The 25,524-nt window shown below is 32.8% G+C and overlaps 2 protein-coding genes across 2 annotated transcripts; both read right to left on the bottom strand.

Moving 5' to 3' along the window:
* Positions 1-2,178: 2,178 nt before the first annotated feature.
* On the bottom strand, positions 2,179-3,951 carry LOC120272365 (transcription factor bHLH93-like). The gene is made up of 4 exons (XM_039279183.1): positions 3,376-3,951; positions 3,079-3,252; positions 2,824-2,991; positions 2,179-2,498 (listed from the first exon to the last, which is right to left on the bottom strand). The coding sequence occupies exons 1-4, from the start codon at positions 3,853-3,855 to the stop codon at positions 2,412-2,414; spliced, it is 909 nt and encodes a 302-aa protein (XP_039135117.1). The 5' UTR covers positions 3,856-3,951; the 3' UTR covers positions 2,179-2,411.
* Positions 3,952-14,728: 10,777 nt separating this feature from the next.
* LOC120271673 lies at positions 14,729-16,835 on the bottom strand. Its single transcript, XM_039278350.1, has 4 exons — positions 16,631-16,835; positions 16,470-16,539; positions 15,366-15,735; positions 14,729-15,271 (listed from the first exon to the last, which is right to left on the bottom strand). The coding sequence occupies exons 1-4, from the start codon at positions 16,833-16,835 to the stop codon at positions 14,729-14,731; spliced, it is 1,188 nt and encodes a 395-aa protein (XP_039134284.1).
* Positions 16,836-25,524: the final 8,689 nt, after the last annotated feature.

Raw genomic sequence — 25,524 nt, 5'->3', positions numbered from 1 at the left:
TAAGTTTATTAATATTATTTATTATATAGTGCACAACGGAAATCCAACACTAATACGAACTTTAGTAAAAAATAGATGCTCATATATTACACATTATTAAAATTTTAATTTCACATATATATATATATATATTACCTTGAACTAATGGACACTCCCAGTATATAGTAGTATATAATAAGACAGAAGAAGGTCACGTGCATGGGAACACTCAACTCAAAGAAAAAGCAGATAGTGTGCATGAATGTTACTTGGGTGGCGAAGGGGACAAGAATGAATGGCTGAGATTGCATGGGACAGGGCCCCACTCTCTGACAAGTCAATGGGATGAGTTGGATGTATACATGAACTCATCTGGGACCAAGACAAATAAGCTGGACGTACATATAATAGTTAAAACACAGCAGCACCATCTCGTTCAGTCATTCATTCATTCATATTATATATTTTGCTGTTTCTGATATTGACCTTTCTTCACTACAACATGTGTAGTGTAGGTACCCCATCATTATTATTATTATTATTATTATTATTATTATTATTGGGTTTAATGAAGTATAGATGTAGAAAATTTATGAATTATGTATGGTGTTAGTGTTCTATCAAGAATATTGGTTTAAATCTCAGTTCAAGCATGCTGAGAGCACATTTGTATTAAAATAATAATTTAATGTTTTTACAACACTAATATGTGGTTTGCTCATCTTTTATATAAAAAAATAATAAATATTTAATGTGTTTGAAATGAAAATTTATTTTTATTAATATATATATATTTAATAAATATGGACAAATCATGTGTCAAAAATAGATACACACAGAGTTGAACTTTACAATACTTATTCTCTTAACTTAAGCGAACTAAGATTCAAATTCATTTTTTTAGCAGGACAAACAACTTATGCATGAGACTCAATACCTTCCATTTGAACAAGTTAAAATTCAAATCCTTTTTTTAGTGGGACAAACAACTTATGGAATGGACTCAATTCAAATATACCAAACTATTAGTGGCTTTTATTAATGAGTAATGCTATATAGAACGAAAAGATCACACGAAACCAGCCACATGAATGATGTGGCTGGTGACGTGTATTTTTTTAATTAAAAAAAAATAAAAAGAGAAGATCACACGCACAACTCTGCCCTAGTTTATGTGTCTCTCTCTCGTGTGGGTCTCGGCCACCGCTTCCCTCCCCCGCGACCGGCCGCCTCTTTCCTCCCCCGTGACCGGCCGCCGCTCCTGGCCTTCGCTTCCTCCTCGCGATCTCTCTTCTCCTCTCATTTGGCTCTCTCTCTTGTTTGAGTGTGTGCTCCCGCCACCGTCTCGCCTCCCCCGCCTCGCCCGCCTGCTCTCCCCGCCTCCCGGCCCCCGTCCCCCATCAGATCCCTCCACCGCCTCGGGCTAGCTGCTCCGGCCTCATGTCCCTCCCCCGCTCCCGGGCGCTGCCTCTCTCTTGTTTGGCTTTGAAGAGAAACTAGGGCACATGTCAGTGGTACACAAGAGATAGAGAGCGGAGGCCTGTCCGGTGGTGCACGGGAGTGGGGGAGACAGACGGCGGCCGGGAGCTGGGGAGACGGATGATGGCCGGGAGCACACACTCAAACGAGAGAGAGAGAGAACCAAACGAGAGAGAAGAGAGATTACATGTTTGATCTTCTCTTTTTAATTTTTTTTTAATTAAAAAAAATACATGTCACCAACCACATCATTCGTGTGGCTGGTTTCGTGTGATCTTTTCGTTCTATATAGCATTACTCTTTATTAATATATTTATATCATTTTGAAATTTTTTTTTTTATTATTCTGTTATTTCTAACAGCCTAATTCAATGTAAATTTTCATTTTTTTTTTCAAAGAATCTGTCTATATTAAATTAAATATAATTATATCAGTCAATAATTGAACATTTCAAATTAAAAAAAATAGTTTAATATAATATAAATCTATAAACATACTAAAGTATTTAAGTAAAGTTGCATAACTGAACCTGAAACTTTCCTTTGTTTTGTTTGAAGGATAAGCTGGTTCTCAGAACAACTTTTTACTGTGTTAGTGTTCTATTCATAGCAATCAAGTCTCAACACAATCCCCCAAAAATTCAAATACTGTGATGATTGCAACTTGCAAGCAAAGGGATAAAAAAAAAAAAGAATCATAATTAATTATGAAAGCTCCATGCTAAGTTTGGCTTCATCTGATATTTATTTCTCAGAAATAAACATTTTACAAAATTACATAATCATTAGTCACATAGTAACACAACTCTAATATATATATATATAACAAAAAAAACAAAAATAAAAAGATTCTCTTCTTCTCACATCATAGATGACTAAGTTACAGAAGAAAAAAAATATGACAATTGATTATTATTCAAAACATTGAACACATTGATTGCTCATGTTTCTTGTTACAAACCCTTCCCACCATAACCAGCACTCCTGAACAATGCTTGCTTGATCTCCTCACATGCCATCCCTGACCTCTTCTCCACATCCTACCATTTTTATCCAAAATAAATAAATCAATACACCACCTTAAAAAAATGCACTAGTCCCTAAATATTTAAACATAATATCCAAACCAAATTTTTTTGTTGGTTGAATTAATTATAACCAAATAATAATAATAATAATAATAATAATAATAATAATAATAATAACCACTAATTCACTTGTGACTTGTTGACTAACTAGTGTTTAAATATTTATTTGAGAAATTAACTCACTGATGATATTGCAGCCACATTCACAGCCCATAAAGCTGGTGATTGTAGTACTTTTTTTTTTAAAAGAAAAAAATTAATAATAATAATAACAAACCTCAGAACAAGAAGCTTGCAGTCCAAAATCATTGAAACAGGAAATGACACACTGTTGAATATCAAGGCCCAAAACCTCCAAACTATCCAAAGTAGACAACAACAAGCCAGGTTTCCCAGTGCAGCAAATCTCTATCCTTGTATCACCATCCCTCCTCTCCACATCAAACTAAATAATGAATAATCAAAAAATAATAATTAGATATTTAATAAAAATAAATAAATACATAAATTAGAATAAAAAGAAAAAAAAAACCTTAGGAGGTGAGTTCTTGACTGAGACATCATCAGAGTTCATCTCCTTGAAAATGTTGAGCAATTTAGAGTTATCAAATCCAAATTGTGCCATTTCTTCACTCAGATTCTTGATCCTTTCCAAAAGCTCCTTCATGTAATCAATTGTGTCCCCCAATATTGATGTTCTATCCATCTACATTTTCCATTTATTTCTTTTTTTTATAAATCTAAAAAAAATCCAAAAATCCAAATATATATATATATATATACATATAGGAAAAAAAATCGAAAAAAAAATAGAAAAAAAGAGAAAAACCTTGGTGATTTTGGGGACGATGGAACGAAGAAGAGAGAGGCGATCATTGAGACGTTTCCTACGGCGGCGTTCAGCCATGAGATTCTTGGACGGAGCGCCGTCGGGTTTCCTCTTCCTGGATCGGGAGACGAGGAATGGATGAGGATCGGTGAGGCAATGGTCAGTGAGAAGAGGAGGGGATGAGAAGGGATGAAGATCTGGAGTTGTGATTGGATCTTGATAAAATTGAGAAAAGGAATCGAAGGTGGAGTTGAATCCGGTGAAAGAAGAAGAAGAAGAAGAAGGAGGAGGAGGAAGAGAAGGAGGAGGAGGAGGAGGAAGAGAAGGAGGGAAGGTAGAGAGTTCAGGGGGAGAGGAGAAGAAGAAGAAGTCAGGAGGAGGGGTGGAGAGAGGGAGAAAGAAGGAGGAGAGATCCCATGTATCTCTTCTTAGGGCTAAGAGCTCTTCTAAGAAAGCATGCTGCTCTTCAACCTCCTCCATTTTTTCTCTAACTCCAACTCTCTCTCTCTCTCTCTCTCTCTCTCTCTCTCTCTCTCTCTCTCTCTAGCTCTCTTTGTCTGATCAGAGAAATGAGCTTGCTTCTGTGCCGATATACCATACCCATACCACATATATATATATATATATATTCTTCTAGTTGATGTATGTATTAATATATATATTGATTTTAATTAATATTAAATAAATTACCGGAGTATGAACTCAAATAAAAAAAATAATTTAATATTCATATGAATATGTTTTAAATTAGTCAGGGCCAACAATTTTTTGGTCCATTACAGATTCGAACCTTTGGATGAGCTGAGTGAGAGCATAAGCCAATTACACTAAAGTATTAATTTTTTATTTATGCATATTTTTAATGTGATTTATTTATTTTGTTATTAAAAAAATTAAGAAGATAAATTTCTGTCGGGGGACAGTTTTATTATTATTTTGTACACAACAATTTGAACATGAAACGACTTGTTTAAGTGATTGGATTCTCTATCATTAGAATATGGAGTATTGTTCATTCACAGTCTCTTGTGCGAGAATGTTGTTTTTCTTTTTTTTTTCAAGATTGCATAGTAGAATAGATTTATTAATTCAATTTGGTCCACATTATATGACTTTAATTACCTGATGTGACATATGACACTTTTTATTGTTTTCTTCTTTTCAGGATTGCATGATACAGGAGATTTATTAATTTAATTTGATTCATATGGAATGACTTTAATTATTCGATGTGACATATGACACTCTTTTTTAGAATCGGTACTTGTCATGTTTATAAAAAAAAACATAAATATATATATAAGGAAAAATTATTTTTTAGTCTCTGAAAGTTTCAAAACATCCCAGACAGACTCTCTGACATTTGAATTTGTTACTTTTTAATTAATGTAGCTTACTCCGTTAGTTTATTCTATTTTACAACATGTATTTTTCGCTTAAAAATGTATAGTTTCCATTTAACATTGCGTGTTTTTGTTTAACCACATAAGTTTTCACTTAACATATAGCATATTTGCATTTAAAATTTGATTTTTCCGCTTAAAATTATGAGTTTCCGCTTAAAATTTAGTGTTTTCGCTTAACTACATAAGTTTTCACTTAACATATAAAGACATTTGCGTTTAAAATTTGACTTTTCCGCTTAAAATTATGGGTTTCAACTTGAAATTTGGTATTTTCGTTTAAAAACTGAGAGATGCCAGTTAACATCATTACCTTTTATGTCAACATCAATCACCTTTACGCCGAAAAGTCGAAAAAATAACCTGTCAGAAAAAAGAAAGACCTTTTGGGAATACTCAAAGTCATGGGGTTTTTTTGTGAATACCTGAATTTTGAAAGGACTTTTTGTTTATTTCCAGTATATATAATTTTATTTTTACATAGAAGAGTTAATATTTTATTCTACTCTTAAATATATATATATATATATATATATATATATATATATATAGAGAGAGAGAGAGAGAGAGAGAGAGAGAGAGAGAGAGAAATTCAAAAGTTGCAATGGAATTTTGATTTGAATTGTAGTGGTTCTAGTTGTAGGCTTGTAGCACTACTACTATGATATTATATTCTTTTATTAGTTCATGAATTATTCTTAATAAATTTTTTTAAGGTAGGAACCAAATAATCTAAATTTGAGTTAAAAAAACCAAATTAATAAAAATATTTAAGATTTTTTTTAAAACATATCAACTAATATTAATCAAATCAAATTCTCATAACTCCAAATAATAATTTTCTCTAAAAAACAGAAACCAAAAACTCTCTTTCTAAATACAAACTTGGGGAATTAGAATCACAGCACACTCCCACAAATATAAATAATACCTCCAAATTTAGCCATCATTGCGGTGCAAAAGAAGATCTCTTCCATATTAATGACTTGACTTTATAAGGCATTAAACCACCCAATTAATGACTTGGACTTGACTTTTGTATAACATTAAACAAGTCATTAATTGCTACAAAAGTCAAGTCATTAATTGGGTCTACATGAATAACTTATCTTGCTTATCATCAATACATGATTTCTATTTTACATCATTAAATATAAAAAAAATATGGAAAAAAAAAAAGACAGAGTACTGCATGATTCCTTGTTGATACATGACTAGAAGTTTGTCATGGTTGTACAAACACGGGAGGATTTTTTAATGACAATTTGAGATGGAGAAAGACAGGTTTGACCCACAGATTATGTCCGGTATGAAAAAAGATAGGACCTTGTCAGGTTATTTCTTCATCATGATTAATAGAAGAAGTTAAATATTGCAGGGGTCACGGTAGTCAATAATGTTTGGTTGTTTTGTTGGTATTTGTAAGAAGACAATAGAGAGAAAGAAAGAGAAAGGTTGTTGAAAAGGGCATGTATGTATTCATTGAATGGTATGTATTTATTGAGGATTGAACATAGTCTCTGGTTCTTTCTAAGATCTTTTGTTGGAGACTTGGATGTTGATGGATAAATATTCACGAGTTGTTGTTTTTGATGATTTTTTTGTTGGAAAGAGGTGGTGTCACTGTAATTTTATTTTATTTTTATCTTTAAATATTTTATTTTTCTTTTTGTTATCGTGAGTGAATATTATATCAGAATGTTGAACATTAAAAATAAATATACTTAAATAATGGAGATAAAAATGTTAGAATATATGGCAGGAGTTATTTGAGATGATCTATTGAGAAAGGAATTTATTTTTGATAAAAAAAGGAATTTATTTGAAATAGATTATAATTGCATATATTCTTAAACTACTGGTCGATGGCACATAAGAAAGGTGAAATTTTTTATTTGGAGTATAAAAGAACAAGAAAAGATAAAACCTAAAAGGTGTTTAACATGATTGGTTTTAGTTTATCTATTTTTGGCTCTTAGTAATAGAATACCGTGTAAGGAAAGGATTCAAACAACTATTTTAAATAATTGGTACCACCGACTTATTGTTGTACCAATGTATACGTTTATTTGAATAGATTATTATAGAGGGATATTTTAAAGCCCAATTTAAAAATATTATATGGTAGTTTTTTAAGTATATTCTTTTAAATCTAAAAAGAAAATAATTACAAACATTTTATATAATAAAAGTCATAATTTTGATTATAATAATTGCTCCTTTCTGATTTAGTGCTTCCTTCGTTCCGGTATCTACATTATTTTATTATGTTGCTAAGTGTGTGGGTATATGATTAATGGTTTTGCTTTATGATTATAATTTTTTATAAATGGTTTTGCTTAATGATTATAATTTTTTTAAAAAAAATTAGTTTAAAATTTTGTAATTCAAAGTAGAATTTGTTTGTTTTCTATGAAAATCCAATGGTTTTTTCATTTATAAAGTATGAACAAGCTACGAATCAGTACATACATAATAGTAAAATTAATCTTTTAACACACATGTGTGCTTATTTTGTGTGTTAATTTTAAATCTGTTTTCTTATAAAGAAGAAAATATTTTTTATAAAGTACTCATAAAGTTAATTTTAAATCTGTTTTCTTATAAAGAAGCAAACATTTTTTATAAATTACTCATACCAATAGAACAATGGTCATTTCATTCATAAGTATAAATATTTGCACTTTATAATACTTTGGTCATAAATTTTTCTTTTTTGTAATAAGAATGCCATTTAACTTTTTTCCTATTGCATGTGAGGCCATAATGACCCAGTTTAAAGCCGTTTCCGACGAGTGTGCTGATGTGGCACTGAAATGGTGCTGGAAACGGCCTTAGAACAGGTCATTATAGCCTCATGTGTAATTAGAGAAAAGTTCAGTGGGTTTTTTGTTAAATTTTTTTTTTGTGACTACAGCATTATAAAGTACAAATATTTGTAGCCACGAGTGAAATTAACCTAATAGAGCAAGATGCCATTGGATCAAATGTGTTATTTTAGTTTTTTAAATAAAAATATGTTTTATTTCAATACTTGCCTTTTGAGAGACACACTTATTTTGTTTCTTTAACCGGTGTTGACTCATAATAGTGCAACACGTGTCTGACATACTAGTTGCCCTATTAGTTTAAAAGACTATAAATAAAATTATTAAATTTAAATCAAAATTAACATATTTATTTAAAGACAAAAATGAAATGAGGGCCATCAGTAACTTTTAGCCTAAAATTAGTTTTAGCGATATTGGAAATGTTATAAAATTTGAAATTTTTTATATTAATTAGAATCAATTTTACATCACTTACATCCAACAAAATTTTTTATGATCATAATTTACTGTTAATTACAACACAATTATAGAACAACTAGATAAAAACTATTGTTTTATTTTTTTTTAAGACAAGTGTAACAATACAATTATAGTAGGGTGCACTCACACAAAATATAATATGGTTTATGCATACACTCTCACTTTGCTGTCTTAGAGATTGAGTTGTAAGTCTATTTTTACAATCAGAGACTCGTGACATCACTAGGTTCATCACATTTTAAACCTAAATAATAAACTTAAACAATAAGTTATGTAAAACCTCTTACAGTAAGACTAGTGTCACAGTGTCAAAGACTTTTTGGCCCATTGTTATAACACAAATTACTATGCCAATATTCAAATTGTCAATTTATATTTAATGCTACATTTTAAATTATATACACTAAATCAAATAACTTAAATTATTCCACTGTAGCAGGAGGCTTGACACTACATCCAAGTCTAGTTTCATCCAATCGTCTACCGAGTCATCTAGACTTTTTTTTTAAAAAAAATTTCGTTTTATTTTATTTGTTTAAAAAATATGAACAAACAATATTTATATATTAAAAAAAATTATACCACCTTCTTACTATCAATATAGTTCTGCAAAAAGTAAATCATTTACCTTGTTATAGTTAATTTCTAATATTTCTTTAAGCATGAGATAGAGAGGATGAATCTAAAGGGGAAAAAAAACAAAAACAGAAGATTATCATTTGCAGGATATAGACAAGAATTAGGCACTCATTGGATAAGAATAATTGCTGTAAAGGGTACACATTTCTAGGGCTTGAGATCCGGGATTAGACTAGAGATATGCATATAAAAAGCAAACAAAAGAAAGCTCCATCACTCTAGTTTGGATGTCATCCATCTCTAATATAATAAGTGGAATATCCATTAGATTCTTCATGTAAAGTGCCAGAGAATGCTAAAAAGTGTTAATCTATTTTAGTATATAAGCATAAACATAGGAAAGAAACAAAGCAAAGAAGACAAAACGCTGTTGCTTAAAAGAAAACCTCTAACTTAATTTAGGTGACTTCTTTATCTAGACTGTTTACTATTACTATATCATGTTCAGACTGTGAGATACTTCACAGAGACTAAAATACAAGAGGAAGAAGACATCAAACAGACCAAGATAAGTCAAGTGGTTGGACAAGGAACATGTGTTGAAAACTTCTAAACTGATAATAATCTCATAGTAATTTTTATTTGTTGTTGTTCCTCAAATCTCTGGGGCGGATGTCTAGGGTTGCAGCAAGTTTCATTTTCATATACCCCAGAAAATTCAAATTGTGATCGTTAGGTAAAGCTGATTAATTTTAAGGGGCTAAACTAATAGGGTGAGGGGAGTCACCTATGTATTCAACCTAATAAATAATTAGTTAATGAATGAGGGATTATCACTTTTTTGTAATAACAAATCTTAAATAAATACAATAAAAAATAATAATAATAGTGCTACTTTCATAGTGTGGTATGATTATACTTAGTCCCAAATAAACTATGAATTAATTTTAATATCATGGGGAGTTAAACACTAGCTAACCGTGTTGACATGAAACTCTATTAAATGCCTATAATTTTACACCATTTTATCGTTAAAGAATAATGGTCTTTGATATTTAGGCTTTACTTACCGAGGGTAAATAAATAACTTTTAAATTCTAACTTGAGTCATCGTGTTTAAACAAATGAACTCTGATATTTTACACTGTTTGATTAATCGTATTTTCGTTAAATTACTTTGATTTCATATTGTATCATTTTGATAGATCATATTTCCATTAACCTAGTTTGATTTTTAGCTATATTATAGAAATGTTTGCAATGTTACATTGGTTGTATTTGTTTCCGAATTTCTTTTTACATCTACATTATTTCAATATTTTTAATGATTGCTTAATAGGAGTGGGTAAATTAGCAGGGTTGTTGAATAAAAAGTGACTATCATTTTCTTTGTAGACTTGAAACTTCATTTTATTTATCTTGAATAATTTTGTTACTTCAAACCTCAATTGTTTTGTTATTGACCTATGCTATTATGTGTTAGCGTAGGTTATTTTAAGACTAATTTTGATGTGATGCATGCTTACCAGGTTTTACCTAGTGGCTATATGCCGCGGTTTATTGGCACACTGAGTTCGAAGCTTGACATATATTTTTCAAATTAATTAAGACTTTAATTAAGATTTATGTAAATATGAGAAATCTTTTAACAATAGGGCAGTATACACTTAAATTTGACAAATAATATTCTTTTCCTAGCTGTCCGGAATATGTATTTTTTTTTAAATTTATTAAGACTATAATTAGGATTTATATAAATATGTGATATCTTCTAACGACAGGGTAGTATACGATCCAGAATCAAATCAATGATTTTTTTCCTAGTGGTCCTGAATATATAATTTTCAAATTAATTAATATTATAATTAGAATTTTTTTAAATTTTAAGTTTTTTAAAGAAAAAATTGTACAAACTATATTTATTTTAAAAAATAGTACAAACCGACCACAATAACAACTATACAAATAGACAACAACGGCATGAATATTAACTTCTTTATTTACTAATAGATATTAATGTTGCGCTAAGTCACTGCTAACATTATAAATGGTATGACACCAAAGTATAAGGGGGAGGTCATGGGTTTAAATCTCTCCCCCAACAGTACTGTTCAATGTACTGTTTATACACTATTTACCCGGGATTCTTATATTATTCTCATACTGTACATACACTGCACATCCGGGTTCCAGTACTGTTCAGTACTGTTTATATTCATATAAAAAGGGCGCTTGTCGTCTATTATTAAAAAAAAAACATTATAAATCGTTTAAATAAATAGTTAATAAATGAATATTTTAAATTAATTTTTTTACACAAAAATGAATTGTGGGGCCAGAAAAAAAAGATTTAAAGATTATAATTATTTGAATGAGATTATTAATAAATGAAAATTTAAGTAAAATTTAAAACAAACATAATTTTGCCAAAAGGCTCCCAAAATTAAGCTTCACATAACTATACATGTACTAGTATTACAAAGAAGACCTGAGAATGAATGACAAGTAAAAATAATATACTTCTGAAACAAAAGTATCCAATTTTGCTATGCCTAAGTATGCAAGTAGTTAGGGGGTGTTTGGTTCACAGTAATGATATATTACTATGGTAATGAGATTACTGTGGTAATGTGATTGGGAATGTTATGGTAATTTGAAATTACCATGTTTGGTTGAGAATTTATATTACTGGTAATTTTTCATTACCATGTTCGATTAGTCATGGTAATTACCTCAGTAATATGTCAAATTTATCAAAATACCCTTACATATAAAATTTTAAAAAATATAATTTAAAGCATTTAGATAAATAAAAAATTAAATTATAATATTAAAAACTATTTTTTACAATTTTTTAAAATACCTTTGTATTTACCAAAATATCCCTACGTATAAAATTTTGAAAAATATAATTTAAAGTATTTAGATAAATAAATAATTAAATTATAATATCAAAAATTATTTTTTTTACAATTTTCAAAAACACCTTTGTATTTACTAAAATACCCTTGCATATAAAAATTTGAAAAACTTAATTTAAAGTATTTAGATAAATAAATATTTAAATTATAATATCAAAAATTATTTTTTTACAATTTTTTAAAATATCTTTGTATTTACGAAAATACCACGACATATAAAATTTTAAAAAGCTTAATTTAAAGTATTTATATAAATATATAATTAAATTATAATATCAATAATTATTTTTTCCACAATTTTTTAAAATACCTTTGCATTTATCAAAATACCCCTACATATAAAATTTTGAAAAATATAATTTAAAGTATTTAGATTAATAAATAATCAAATTATAATATTTAAAATTATTTTTTACAATTTTTTAAAATACCTATGTATTTACCTAAATACCCTACGTATAAAAATTTGGAAAACTTAATTTAAAGTATTTATATAAATAAATAATTAAATTGTAATATCAAAAATTATTTTTTCACAATTTTTTAAAATATCATTGTATTTACCAAAATACCTTTACGTATAAAATCAAAAACTTAATTTAAAGTATTTAGATAAAAAAATAATTAAATTATAATATCAAAAATAATAAGGGAAAATAAAAACTAGGGAGTGTAATAAGGAATTAGATTAATTGAGTGGGGTCATAATTGGAAAAAAACATTACACATTACCACCAACTTGGTAATCTGGATGGACACCTATTTTGGTGATAATCACATTACTATCTTATTTGGTAATATTTCACTATTGGTAATCTCACATTACTATTAACATTACTATTGCTACAGTAACCAAATGTGGTAATTTAAACACATTACCGCGAACCAAACGCCACCTTAAGAGAATATTATTCACAGTTATCTATATGCAACAAACAACATAGAAAAAACAAAACAAAAAACTGATGCATCAAAATGATGAAGTAATAGGTGTTTCTGATGCAAAGATTTACTGCAATTCAATTTTGGCTTTTGCCAAATGTGGAAATGTGGTGTTGTACACCTTGTGTGGAGAAAAGTCACATGCCTCATCAGTTATCTTGCTTTCGACCTCTCAGAAAGCATGAGAATTTACTTGGTTTTTTTTTGTCTCCTATAATGGTGGTGGATGGTCCATGCATCAAATGTGACAAAGCATCAAATCTCACTAATTTCAGGATAAAATTGGGAAGGTTATCGGTTAAATTCCAAGCGATATAAAATACAAACACACTGCACACAGCACATAGGGCCTTGCTCAGAAATAAAATTGGAAAGGTTATGGGTTATATACAAATTGCAAGCTTAATTACATCATGCTTCACAAGAATTGCATTATTTAAAAAAAGGAAAAAAAAACCCGCACTGGTAACAAAGATATAAAGATATCGAAAATGAAATCACTAGTTGCTCACCACATCATCATTTAAAACCTGTGCAAGGGATGCAATAACTTCTTGTATAGTGGGCCAGTTGTCGGGATCATACTACATAAAATGTTCAGCAAGGAGCACTACAGCGGATGACTGATTTCTGGGATATTAACCCTTCAAACGAGGATCTAGAAGCATAGGGAGTTTTTTACCCAATTATACATCTAATGCCTGGCAACATGATACATAAAACATGATTATTACAAATAAATCAAAAATTATTTTTGAATTCAAATCCAGAAATGCAAAAAAGAAAATTTGAATATGTGCATAGTTATAATGCTTTTGGCTCATAGAAGAGTGAATTGCACAAACTTTTGATTTACTCATATGCTTAAGTGCTCAAGTAAAATTGAAAAAAATATGTCTAAAAGAGAATCAGTAGAAGAAAAGAAGCATAAATTTATATGAGATATATCTGACATGTTTAAATGCCTAATTGCCAGGTCTTGTGAAATTTGATTTCCAGTTAGCAGATTACGTAGCAGAAGGCCAAAACTGAAAATCATGCTTTCACAAGTGATCAATCCTAATTTCTTTTCTTTTTGTAGGATGGGTTCACACAATTACTTGGCTAAAACTTAATTGTATGGCAGCTTTAATTAAGGGTGTGTTTGTTTGGATGTAATTGTAAATGCAGTGGATTTTCATTTACAATGTAACTGGAAATTCATGTATTTAAAAATACAGTAATGCAAAATCTGGTGTTTGGTTAGATGTAACTGGAAATACTGTATTACAGAATTTTGTGTTTGTTTGGAGGGATTTGGAAATCTGTATTATGAAATCCGGTGTTTGGTTTGATGTATTAAGAAGTGTGGGCACCCATGGTGAGATTACCCCTAAACCTTTAAACTCACAATATTTTTTGTTTGTTTTTATTTATGATGTCAATGTTGAATATCTTGTTTAATATAATTAGTATATTAATCAACATAAGAATTAAATTTTTAATTAAATTAATTTCTAAATTCTTGATATATTTTTTAAATATATTATCAAATATGACTTCTCCCAATAATATTTTACTTGTTTTCTTAAATTTGAATTAAACAATTCGGAGTTAAATAAAATTTAATCATGCATGTTAAATTAGCCTCTTGCACCCCATATGTCATACAACCATGAAGAAATAAATTCGACGAGGCAATATGTATAACAAGATCAATTCATAGAAGAAGCTACATCTATTAATTTGCTAATTGTAAAGCATATGGAAATCATTTTTGTACAAATAGTTGGAGATATCCATAAAAAAGTTATATACAACATTCATTCACTCAATTAAAAACATTCAAGGAGGAAACTACATTCATAATGCTCCATCTAGTACTTCCCATTCAACATGTCCCTGGATCAACATAATAAAGACAATAACAAATGAGACAATTGCAAACATAAGATGTTCAACATGCATAATACAAATTAAAAACAAAGATAAATATCACTCAAAGTCATAGTCATAAGATAATCTAACAAATGAGACAATTACAACATAAGAGGTTTAACATGCTTGATACAAATAAAAAACAAAGTTAAATATCCCTCAAAGTCATAATCATAACAACATTGTAACAAAGTTAAATATCCCTCAAAAGTAATGCATAGAAATTAGCTTCAAGTTTGGGTACTCTTTGATTAGCCATTGTTTCAAAAAACTCCTCCGCTCAATACATTCTAAGTTCTTCATCCTTCGCCAAGAAACATATAGCCCTCATTTCATCCGCCATCAACCAATCATAGGCCCTATTGATCTCACGACCAGAATATCCATATGTTTTTAATTTCATGCACTCTTTCATAAGGTCTTTGGCAAAGGACAAAGTACGAGTGAGATTCATATTCCCTAGTGCCTCCTTAAATGTGTTATTCATTTCTTGTATTGCTTCAACTTCGGAGATTAATTTTCTTTTTCCTTTTCCTTTTCTTGTTTGAGTGGATGTTGCTCCCCTTGGTTTTAAACTTTCTGAATGTGTGTGGATAGGTGTTGACATATTTGCATGCAAATCTGTCTCCTCAAAAGACATATCTTCAAGACCACCAATTTGAGGAGATTGACGGATGCTTTCATTATCATACATGTCCATGCCAATTTCATCCCCAAAGTGAACAGCACGACGTCCACTGGCCTGGTCATTACCACAAATAGTCTCTAGCAAATCATGATCTTCAATTGGCTTGTTCAAAAAAGGTTCATCTTGTGGATGAATCTAGAACACAAGAAAAAATATTAGTAAAGGGTTCACACATAAATAAAAATTAAAAGAAACCATAAATAAAATTTGCTTCCAAGTAAATTAGTACCTTGATATAGTCCTTAAACTCCGACTCACCAATGATTATCATTTTCAGTCTATCATCCCAACCCATTCCACTTAATTCTTTCAGTTTTTTAATTCTTGTCCACCGTTTTTTAATTGTCCTTAGGTGGTTGGACACATTTGATTCAGTAACTATGATGCTGAATTCCTCTTTTATTGCCTTAATTGCGGCATGAAATGCTTGGGGTTTGAAACCTTTATCGACTTTAAATCCTTGTTCCACTTGGGTAGCCATGAACCGTATGAAGAAGCGGCTTTCAGTAGATGTCCACCTTTTGTTGCCACTAGGTCTCTTAGTAGGGCTTCTTACTGTTGATGTTTGGCTATCACAGGATGCTCTCATGCTGTCCATTCTACAATTAGCAAATACATAAGCATTGTTTCTTAAAAAAAAACAACTTAATTGTAATCAAATCAACTACTCAATGGCATAAAGTTCACAATGAACATGCTATAAAAAGATGATAGCATTCGAGCATGATTAAACCTAAAATAATAATAACAATCAAATTATATACTGCAGATTTTAAATACAAATAATACCAAAAAAACAATTATATATTTTAACTAACTAGAATTACCAAAAACATTGAATTACCAAAAAGATCCAAGCAATTACCACAATCATTGACTTACAAAATGGTCCACAAACAAATAATAGTACAACTCATTGTCCTAGAAATATATTTATTTTTTTGTTACATAAGCAAACTATTAACTATCTACTTATTTGCCCACATATTGCAAGCAATTGTTTCACGGTATGCCACCCATTCTTGGGCCTCTTCTCTTTGCTCCCTTGTGTTACCCTGTGAGGGTGGCCGATGTGGAGTCCACTCTTCCTCAGATGGTATAAACACATCTTCACCCCCACTTAAAATGTAATTAATTATGTAGAATACACGTAGCCAAGACTAGTTCAACCTGAGTTTTGAATGGAAAAAATGGTCTAGATGCTAGAATTTTAAAACGCCCTTTAAGAGAACCAAATGCATGTTCAATTGTCGCATGAGTTGATGAATGGCAAAGGTTAAAAAGTTCTTTATGGTTCGCCGGTGTTCGTGAGCCAAATTCTTTGAGGTGGTACCTAACACCCCTGTAAGGAGATAAAAATCCTGGTCTTGTAGCGTACCCCACATCAACCAAATAATATTTTCCTAAGGAAAATCAAATATGACAGTTAACAAACTTATAATTAATATATTATTGCCGTATGTTAACCTATACTAAACTACACAAAATGGATACCTTCAGGAACTGATAGGCCATTCGATCTCTCGAGTGCATCACGTAAGACTAGAGCATCGTGTGCTGAACCTTCCCATCCAGCAAGGACATAGGTGAAATGTAAATTAAAGTCCATAGCAGCAAGCACATTTTGTGTAGGGTATGGTTTCCTTCCACGAAATGCTGCAACTTCAGATGCAGGAACAGAAGCATGGATATGTTCCATCTAGCGCCCCAATACAGTCCTATCATTATTAAAATACAACTAAGAATTGTTATTAGCTAGTACATTCAAGATAAGTAAAAAATGTATGACTACCTTGAAATAAGGATATAATGTAGGCCTCGATGCTATATATATTGGCGTTTGTGTACTAGGTGGGTGGACATACTCATCACGTAATTGTCCAATTGCGGAAAGCACATGATTGAAGTATCTGCTAATAGTCTCGCCAGACCTAAGAAAATTGTGGGCAATGATGCGATTGCGTTGGTTATGTCCAATAGTAAGGAGGAACATCAATAGTTGTTCTTTGATGGTGATGTGCAACGTATCTCTCATAAGACCTTTTCGTCTCATTATAGAGCAAAGATTAAAGAATGTGGATTCGTTCATACGGACCATGTTGATACTGGTGGTGTCATTGCCGTCCACCAGTCTGGACAAGTATTGCTCTCTAATTACTAACCGATTTCTTGATAATTCTATACAAACTATACGTCTTTTGCTACATAAAGCCAACTTGACGACATAAGCCGCAGCTAAAAATATTTGCATAATAGATAACTGAGCATTTCTGACATTTGTAGCCATCTACAATTTTTAAAAATACAAAGATCAGGATTCATAATAAAACTTCCTTAATGTAATATTTAAATATAAATTAATTTTAAAAAAAATCCCTAATAAAACTATATACCAAAAGTATTTTAATAAATCAGCCCTAAAAAGAATACATGTACTAAAGACAAGATATAAAAGCAAGAACTTCGCATATATAAGCAGATAGAACAACATCACACCACCAGGCCAGATGATATAAAACCAGACAGTCATATCAATCATTCATGTACATTTACAATGTCCACAAGAACATAGCTTTCAGCAAACACAAATCAGCAGATATTGACTTGATCTTAAGAAACAGTTGGGAAATATATAAAGACCATTCTTCAACTAGAGATTATGATGAAAAGTTATCTCTGACTTCAAGGTGAAAATAAAAGCCAGTTCTAAAAGCAATTTTAGGCACCAACGTTTTATCATTTGATAAACCAGTGGTGATCCCCTTACTATTTTCTTTTTATCAAAATTGGAACATAGGCACAAAAAGGTAAAAAAGAATTAACTAAATTATAACACTATCATGATCCCTTGATACAAAAAAGACATCATTTAGCTCATCTATAATTATGTGCAATCCAAGCAACCTTGCAATTATCACAACCTATTGATGACTAAACTAACAGGCAAGATTTATTAATGAGGGCCACCAGACACAATGCAACAAGACAGTGTTTACTTTCCATATAATCACATTTTCTTGCAAAGTTCACCATATAAGAAATATTACAAATGTGGGCCACCAAAAGGCACTTAAAATGCATGGTATTGATATTTGGGATGAGTGATGCGTCTAACCCAAGAATGCATTCTTTCATATTGGATGTCCCACTTGAAGAAAAGTGTTTAATGTTATTTTTACTCAATATTATTCTTAAACTGGCTGTAACCATGAATCTTTCTAATGGGGTAGCACTAGTCTCTCAAATTTTAATCAAGGCCGTTAAAAACCAAAAAGTGCTTCTTCTACATCGAAACCATTCATAATATATTGATAGAGAAAATAATTGAAAATGAGCTAAAATTATCTTCCTTGTTCGTTAGAAAGCTTTCTGCAAAGCAATCCCTTACCAAATTAGTGGTTTCCCTAGATGAACATAATAAAGACAATAAGAAATGAAACCAAAACAGTCTTACGAGACTCATATACCAACAACTCTCTCCTTACAAACCTGCATATATATATATATAAACTTTAATTTAGAGAGGAAAAGATTAATGCTTTCTGGTTTCTCCTTACAAACCGACAACTCTCTCCTTACAAACCTGCATATATATATATATATATATGATGCAAAGAATCATTGGTTTTCTGAAAACCAATGTAAACAGAAAACTAGAAAAAGCAACATTAATTCCTGTTTGGTTGATAATGATGTGCAGAGTATTAGAAATTTATGAAGAAAAATTAGAACAAACAACATTAATGCATGACAAGATCTGGATATCTACAAAGATGAAGGAAAGGCTAGATTTACAAAGATATCTAAAAATTAGAAAAATTATTTACCTGAAGCTGGACCTTGCAGGATGAGATGATTTCTTGCAACCAGAGGTTGACCTTAGAGGCGATCTTGCTGGTGTGAGCAAAGGATGACCTTGAAAGACTCTTGCCGGTGTGAGCGGAGGATGACCTTGGAGGAGATCTTGCCGGTGTGAGCGGAGGACGAAGTTGGAGGACCCTTGCCGGTGTGAGCGGAGGAGACCTTGGATGAGATCTTGCCGGTGTTAGCGGAGGATGAAAACATTCAGATGAACAGCCTCTTCTTTTCCCTCTTTGCTTTTATTATCCCTGAATTTGGTTTTACTTCCGATTTGGGCGTAAAACCAAATACACCCAAAAAGACATTGTGCTGTAAATTCAATTACACCAGGATTTTTATATACACCTAAACAAACAATGGATTTTGTAAAGCAAGGTATTTAGTTTTACATGTAAAACTAAAAATAGCCAAACAAACACACTCTAAAATACAAAACTAAGTACATAATAATATTTTCTTTACCAAAAACAAACAGATAACATGGTCAAATATACTGGCCAACTAAAGAAAATAAATTGCAAGCTAGGTTAGTACCGATTGTGGACAATGGAGGCCTGTAAGTAATGTTAGTGCTATAAAATTTAGCATCCTGATGATTTTTTACAAGACCGAAACAAGAAAGACAGGATTGCCAGCCTGCGAAAGAACAAAAAAAAAAATCAACAACAACCAACATTGTTGTGGAAATTGGCATATAAGGAGACATGCTTTATTAATCAGTTTCATCTATATTATCTATAGATCCATTTCTTATAAAATTAATTACTAATACGCACCTCATCAAAAAGAACTTTATTTAGATTCAGATAAAAAAATATAAATTAAGCACGTCCTACATTGATGGAATATTCCAAAGCTTCTACTATATAGCATGCAACTCTCAAACGCATAGACCACTCCATGGTCTTCCTTTTAGTAGCTGTAGAATCAACCAAGAAATCAATTAATATCTTAAAACAGGATTGAATGAAGATACATGAAAATTTGTGCAAGATGCATATAGAACATGTTATTATCAATCTCAAGAAATAAAATTGATCAACATAAAGAAGCACATGTAAATTCATGAAAACCCAAATGAAATTGAAGGCATAACAAGCAAAAAGATATACAGTCAACACAACAAAGTAAGTCTAATAGTAAGTAACACTTGATGAGAAACAAGTACCATCTACTTTCAAAAATTGTGAATGGTAGTTTAAAAAGAATAAAAACCTTATTTTACAATCTTGCATAATAAAAGCAGGGTATAATTTGAGCATACAGAAGTTTGCCCAGCATACTATTACACAACGTTTTCATGCAGCAGAAAAAATAAAAGGCCTGTGTAAACCAAATGGACTTATCTCCACTTGAAAATCATTTCTAATAGATAAAATTACAGGAGCTATCTGATGGAGTACTACCAGTAGATCAAAAGTTTTTAGTGTGAAAAGATGAGAATTTTCCTAGGCCAATCCTTAAAAATGCCCCCTCCCATTCCTTTCCAAGCTCCCTTCCCACAAAAGTCTCCCCTTTCCCCAAAAACAACCTTGGCACGTGATAAGCATAGACTCCCTGCCTCATTGGCATCCAACACTGATACTGTTGATATGACTGGCACGTGTCTGCCTATTATTTTTTCTTCTTCTAGAGTAAGTCAAAATAATTGGAGGTCTACCATTACCTTCCTCTTCAACAATCACTTTGTCCTCAAGGTAAATAGTGGGAAATTGCTTCACCATGTCGACGACTCCCAAGTGGCCTCAAAGTCAGGCAACCCCTTCCATTTTATAAGGACCTCTTGTCCTATAGAACTTTGTCACGTTTCAAGTACTTTTTTTGGTTCCACCATCCATTCCAAATCAACCCCCAATTGAGGTGGTAAAGGCTGGGCCTATTCATGATTCCCCAACACTAGTTTAAGTTGAGAAATGTGAAAAACTGGGTGAATGATTGTAAAGTGAGGAAGTTCTAGTTTATATGCCACATGATTAATGCACTCAACCACCTTGTATGGTCCAAAGAATCGAGGAGATAACTTTTCATTCAGCGTCTTAGCCAGCTAGGGATTGAAGCTTGTAAGGTTGTAACTTAAGAAAAACCATGTCTCCAACTTCAAAATGCAAGTCACAATGATGCTTGTCTACTTCATGATTCATTTTGCATTGTGCTCGTGCCAAATGTTGCTTAAGCTAAATACGAATCTCATTCTTGCAACTGTTGTTCTATATCAGCCACACATGTGCCTTGAGAACCAAACCTGATCAAGGAGACGGATCCCGACCATTCATCGCTTGAAAAGGGGTCATTTTGTAGTGGCATGGAATGCGGTATTATACCAAAATTCAACCCAATGCAACCACATAATCCATCGATGTAGTTTGTCCCCAACGAAGCAACGCAAATCAATCTCAACACAGTGATTAACGACCTCTGTTTGTTCATCCCTTTGGGGATGATAAGCAGTGCTCTAACTTAATCAGGTTCCCTACAAGGGAAACAATTCCTCCCAAAAGTGAGTAAGGAATATCTTGTCTCGATTTGAGACAATTGACTTTGGTATACCATGTAGTTGAACTATTCCCTTAATAAAGATTCTAGCTACCATTTTGGCTGTGAATGGGTGCTTCAACGGTGTAAAATGAGCATATTTGTTGAAACAATACACGACTACGAATACAGTGTTATATCCCTCGGATTTACATAGCTCCTCGATGAAGTCCATGGAGATGTCATCCCAAATTTGTTGAGGTATAGGTAATGGCTGCAATAAGCCTAACGAAGACATAGCTTGATACTTGTTCTGCTGACATACCATGCATTCAGCCATATACCGCTTCACATCTTGTTTCATTCCTTACCAATGCACATCCCCATTCAACCTCTTGTAAGTTAGTAGAAAATTTGAGTGTCCACCCAGAACTCCATTGTGATACTTATGCAATAGATTTGGCATAACCTATGACCCTTTTGGAAGAACTAATCGGCCCTTGTATAGCAGATTACCATGGTTAAGGGTATAGTCTGGGCAATTTATAAACCCATTCTCAAGTTGTTCCTTGATACCTGACAACTTGGAGTCATTTGCTATATCCTCCTTGAGTTGGCTCACCTCCAATACCTTGGATAGATTAAGGTACCCAATTGTGTGAGTTTAGTAATGAGAAAACGCGAGAGAGCATCTGGTGCTTTGTTCTCTTCACCAGGCTTGAACTTCATTTCAAAATCATAGCTAATAAGCTTGGTAACCCATTTTTGGTACCCGGGTTGCACTATCCTTTGCTCTAATAGAAATTTCATGCTCTTTTGATCAGTGTTGATGCTGAAATGTCGTCCCAATATATAATGCCTCAACTTTTGGATAGCTAGAACAATGGCCATCAATTTGCACTAGTACACCAATTTAAGCTGATTGCAAATCGAAAGAACCTAACTGAAGTAAGCGGTTGGTCGACCCCCTTGCATCAAGACATCCCCGATTACAAAACTAGAGGCATCTGTCTCTATCATAAATAATTGAGCAAATCCGAAAGCACTAATACATGAACAGTTGTCATGGCTTTCTTTAGATTCTGAAATGCTTCCGCTACTTCCCTACTCCAACAGAATGAGTCTTTCTTGAGCTGTCGAGTAAGTGACCAAGAGATGGCCCCATATCTTGCAACAAACCACCTATAATAGCCTGTCAGTCCTAGAAATTCTCGTAACTCTTTTAAATTAGTTGGAGATGGCCAGCAAAGCATGGCTTTTATCTTTTCTTTGTCAACTGCCACACCCTCCGCTGAGACCCAAGGTCCTAAGTATTCCATGCTTTTCTTGCTGAAAACACACTTCTTTGCATTGAGGTGCAATTGATTTTTAGCCAGTATGGATAAGACTTGGTCGAGATGCTGGACATGGGATTCCTTATTCCTGCTATACACCAAAATATCGTTAAAAAATACTAAAACAAATTTCTGAAGGAATGGTCAGAGTACCATATTCATGAGTGACTGAAATGTAGCTGGTGCATTGGTTAAGCTGAAAGGCATAACAAGGAACATGGTTTTTGGGACGTCTTCAGTCCTCACTTGTATCTGATGATACCCTTACTTTAGGTCCAACTTTGAAAACATTATTGCACCATGCAAATCATCAAGCAATTCGTCTATCACTGGAATTGGAAAATGGTCCGGATCGTCACCTTGTTGAGTGCTCTGTAATCTACACAAAATCTCCAACTTCCATCTTTCTTCTTCACAAGTAGCACCGGGCTAGAGAAAGGACTTGCTGATGGTTGAATGATTCCTATTCCGCACATCTCTCGTACCAACCACTCAATCTCATTATTTTGAAATTGAGGATATTGGTAAGGCCTTACGTTCACCAGCGCGGTCCTTGGTTCCATGCGAATAGAGTGGTCAATATCTAGACTAGGAGGCAACTTGGTGATTGCCACAAACACCCTGGGATGTTTATCCATGCTGTGGTCAGTTAAAGCAATGGGTTCCATTTCAATAATTGTATAACTTTCATCTATATATTTGGTATAATATAAACGTTGCAACTGATTGAAAGATGTTTGTTGGGGCGCTTCAGTAATATCACCCTGTAGTTTGATGAATTTCATGTCAGTATGAAATTGAATAGATCTAGCCTTGTAATCGACCATGTGAGGACCTAAAGTGGCTAGCCATGTAGATCCCATAATCAACTCAGCACCAGCAATGGGAAATACATACATAGGTAATGTAATTTGATTGCCTTGGACAGTCAGTTGTAACTTTAGAATACAACTTTCAACTTGTAAGGCAGTACCATTTCCCACTAGAACTTTAATTGGATGTGTTGATTGTATTTCTAATTGGAGAAATTGAGCAACTCTGGGTTGTATGAAATTATCATTGTTGCCGCTATCCAACAAAATTTTTACTAGTTGCCCTTTAATTGTGCTAGTGAACCTGAGAGTGCTTGGCAGTGAAGAAGAGTTCATTGCATTCAGTGCTAGTTTGGAGGTTGAGATGTCTGTAGATATAGAATTCTCCACGTTGAAGACAAAATCAGCTGTCTCAGGATTGTCATATTTAGAAGGACCATAATCCTTCTCCAAAGCTTAGACTAGATCTTTCCAATTGGAAATAGTCTCGGTTTTCATGAGCATTTGAAACTAAGGAATAAAAGGATCATCAAAATGGATGGGAGTGAGATAGCATAATAATTAAAGAAGCTTTAAAAATCCAATTAAGGACATCCTCACCCTGGCTAGGCTGACTGTGGTCACTATATCAGTCGCCGGAACAAGGTTGGCAAGTTAGAGAGTCTCTAAACATTTAGAGATTGTATGTAAAGTATGTTCCAACCCTTGAACATTCTCATCTCAAAGATCCATAGTGGCTAGGAATCATTCTTCACGCTGATCCATGACGGAGAAGACCAGAGACAACCCACTGTCCTTCTAAATTCTTGTCTGTCCTCGTTCCTCCACTCTCCTACCTTTTCATTATACTCCTTCTAGCTCAGTTTGACTCTGTTTCTCCCGTGAGTCACCAGTCTTTCCTCCTCCACCTTGGTATGGAGTGATGAATACCTGAAGCCATGTATTGGCCCTATGCTCTGCCACTTGTCTGTCTCGTCAGCCTCTTATTCGAGTCTCCATTGGATGCTGAAGAGTTATTTTCCCCTGGTCACACCATCTCCCACTCACATGTGAGCCATTTAAACCGAATTCCCTTGGTGCCTTTCTTTTCCTCTTCATAGCAGCGGCCTGTGTAGGCGGAGGTCCAAAGATCTTCGTTGTCGCTTTTTGAGATCACGTTCTCTTCAGAGAATGAGTTCGTTGCTTCCAATAGTTCAAGAGCACTGTAGCTTTGGAAGAGCGTTATTCCCTCACGAAACCTTCTTTGTAGAAAAGCTTCATACAATGAACCAGCATCCTTTGATAGAGAAATCTAGGTATAATACCCTAGTTGGTCCTTGTACTTTTCTCTTTTCCCTTTTGGTCCCTTTACTCAGAAATGCTCCCGACTAGTCCCTCTACTTTTGAAAATGTGCACACTTAGTTAAAAATGCTCCCAACCAGTCCCTCTACTTTTAAAAATGTGCCCACTTAGAGGGTCTAAGTGGGCACATTTTTAAAAGTAGAGGGACTGGTTGGGAGCATTTTTAACTAAGTGGGCATATTTTCAAAAGTAAAGCGACTAGTCAGGAGCATTTCTGAGTAGAGGGGCCAAAAGGGAAGAGAGAGAAAAGTACATGGACTCTTTTGGTGATTATACCGAGAAATCTACATCAAAGGGTGCTGCAATGGCGATGCTCCCTCGGGTTGGAGCTGCGACGGTGCCTTTGGTTCCCCTACTTGTTTTCGTGCCCATTTGGTCCCCCTATTTTTTTTTAAACTCCGTTAGTCCAAAAGCAAATGACCATCATATTTTAAAAAGTGGAGGGACCAAAATGTGCCCGTTTGATCCCCTACTTTTCTAAAATGTGTCCTTTTGGTTCTCCTACTTTTTTAAAACGTGCCCTAATGGTCCCCCTACTTTTCTAAAATATAAAGATCATTTGCTCTA

The sequence above is a fragment of the Dioscorea cayenensis genome, chromosome 11, assembly GCF_009730915.1.
Source record: "Dioscorea cayenensis subsp. rotundata cultivar TDr96_F1 chromosome 11, TDr96_F1_v2_PseudoChromosome.rev07_lg8_w22 25.fasta, whole genome shotgun sequence".
Taxonomy (NCBI): Eukaryota; Viridiplantae; Streptophyta; class Magnoliopsida; order Dioscoreales; family Dioscoreaceae; genus Dioscorea; species Dioscorea cayenensis.
Note: the sequence above shows the minus strand (reverse complement) of the source record. Positions and strands in the feature narration are given on the sequence as shown.

Bases quoted from the DNA above. Each gene is read 5' to 3' on its own strand.
- LOC120272365 (XM_039279183.1), bottom strand. From the start codon at position 3,855: ATGGAGGAGGTTGAAGAGCAGCATGCTTTCTTAGAAGAGCTCTTAGCC. The intron at 3,253-3,375 runs GTTTTTCTCTTT...TGGAAAATGTAG, and splicing joins TCGTCCCCAAAATCACCAAG to ATGGATAGAACATCAATATT. The intron at 2,992-3,078 runs GTTTTTTTTTTC...TTCATTATTTAG, and splicing joins TCAAGAACTCACCTCCTAAG to TTTGATGTGGAGAGGAGGGA.
- LOC120271673 (XM_039278350.1), bottom strand. From the start codon at position 16,835: ATGGAACATATCCATGCTTCTGTTCCTGCATCTGAAGTTGCAGCATTT. The intron at 15,736-16,469 runs GTACCACCTCAA...TGCTAATTGTAG, and splicing joins TCTCCTTACAGGGGTGTTAG to AATGGACAGCATGAGAGCAT. The intron at 15,272-15,365 runs GTACTAATTTAC...CTTGTGTTCTAG, and splicing joins AGTTTAAGGACTATATCAAG to ATTCATCCACAAGATGAACC.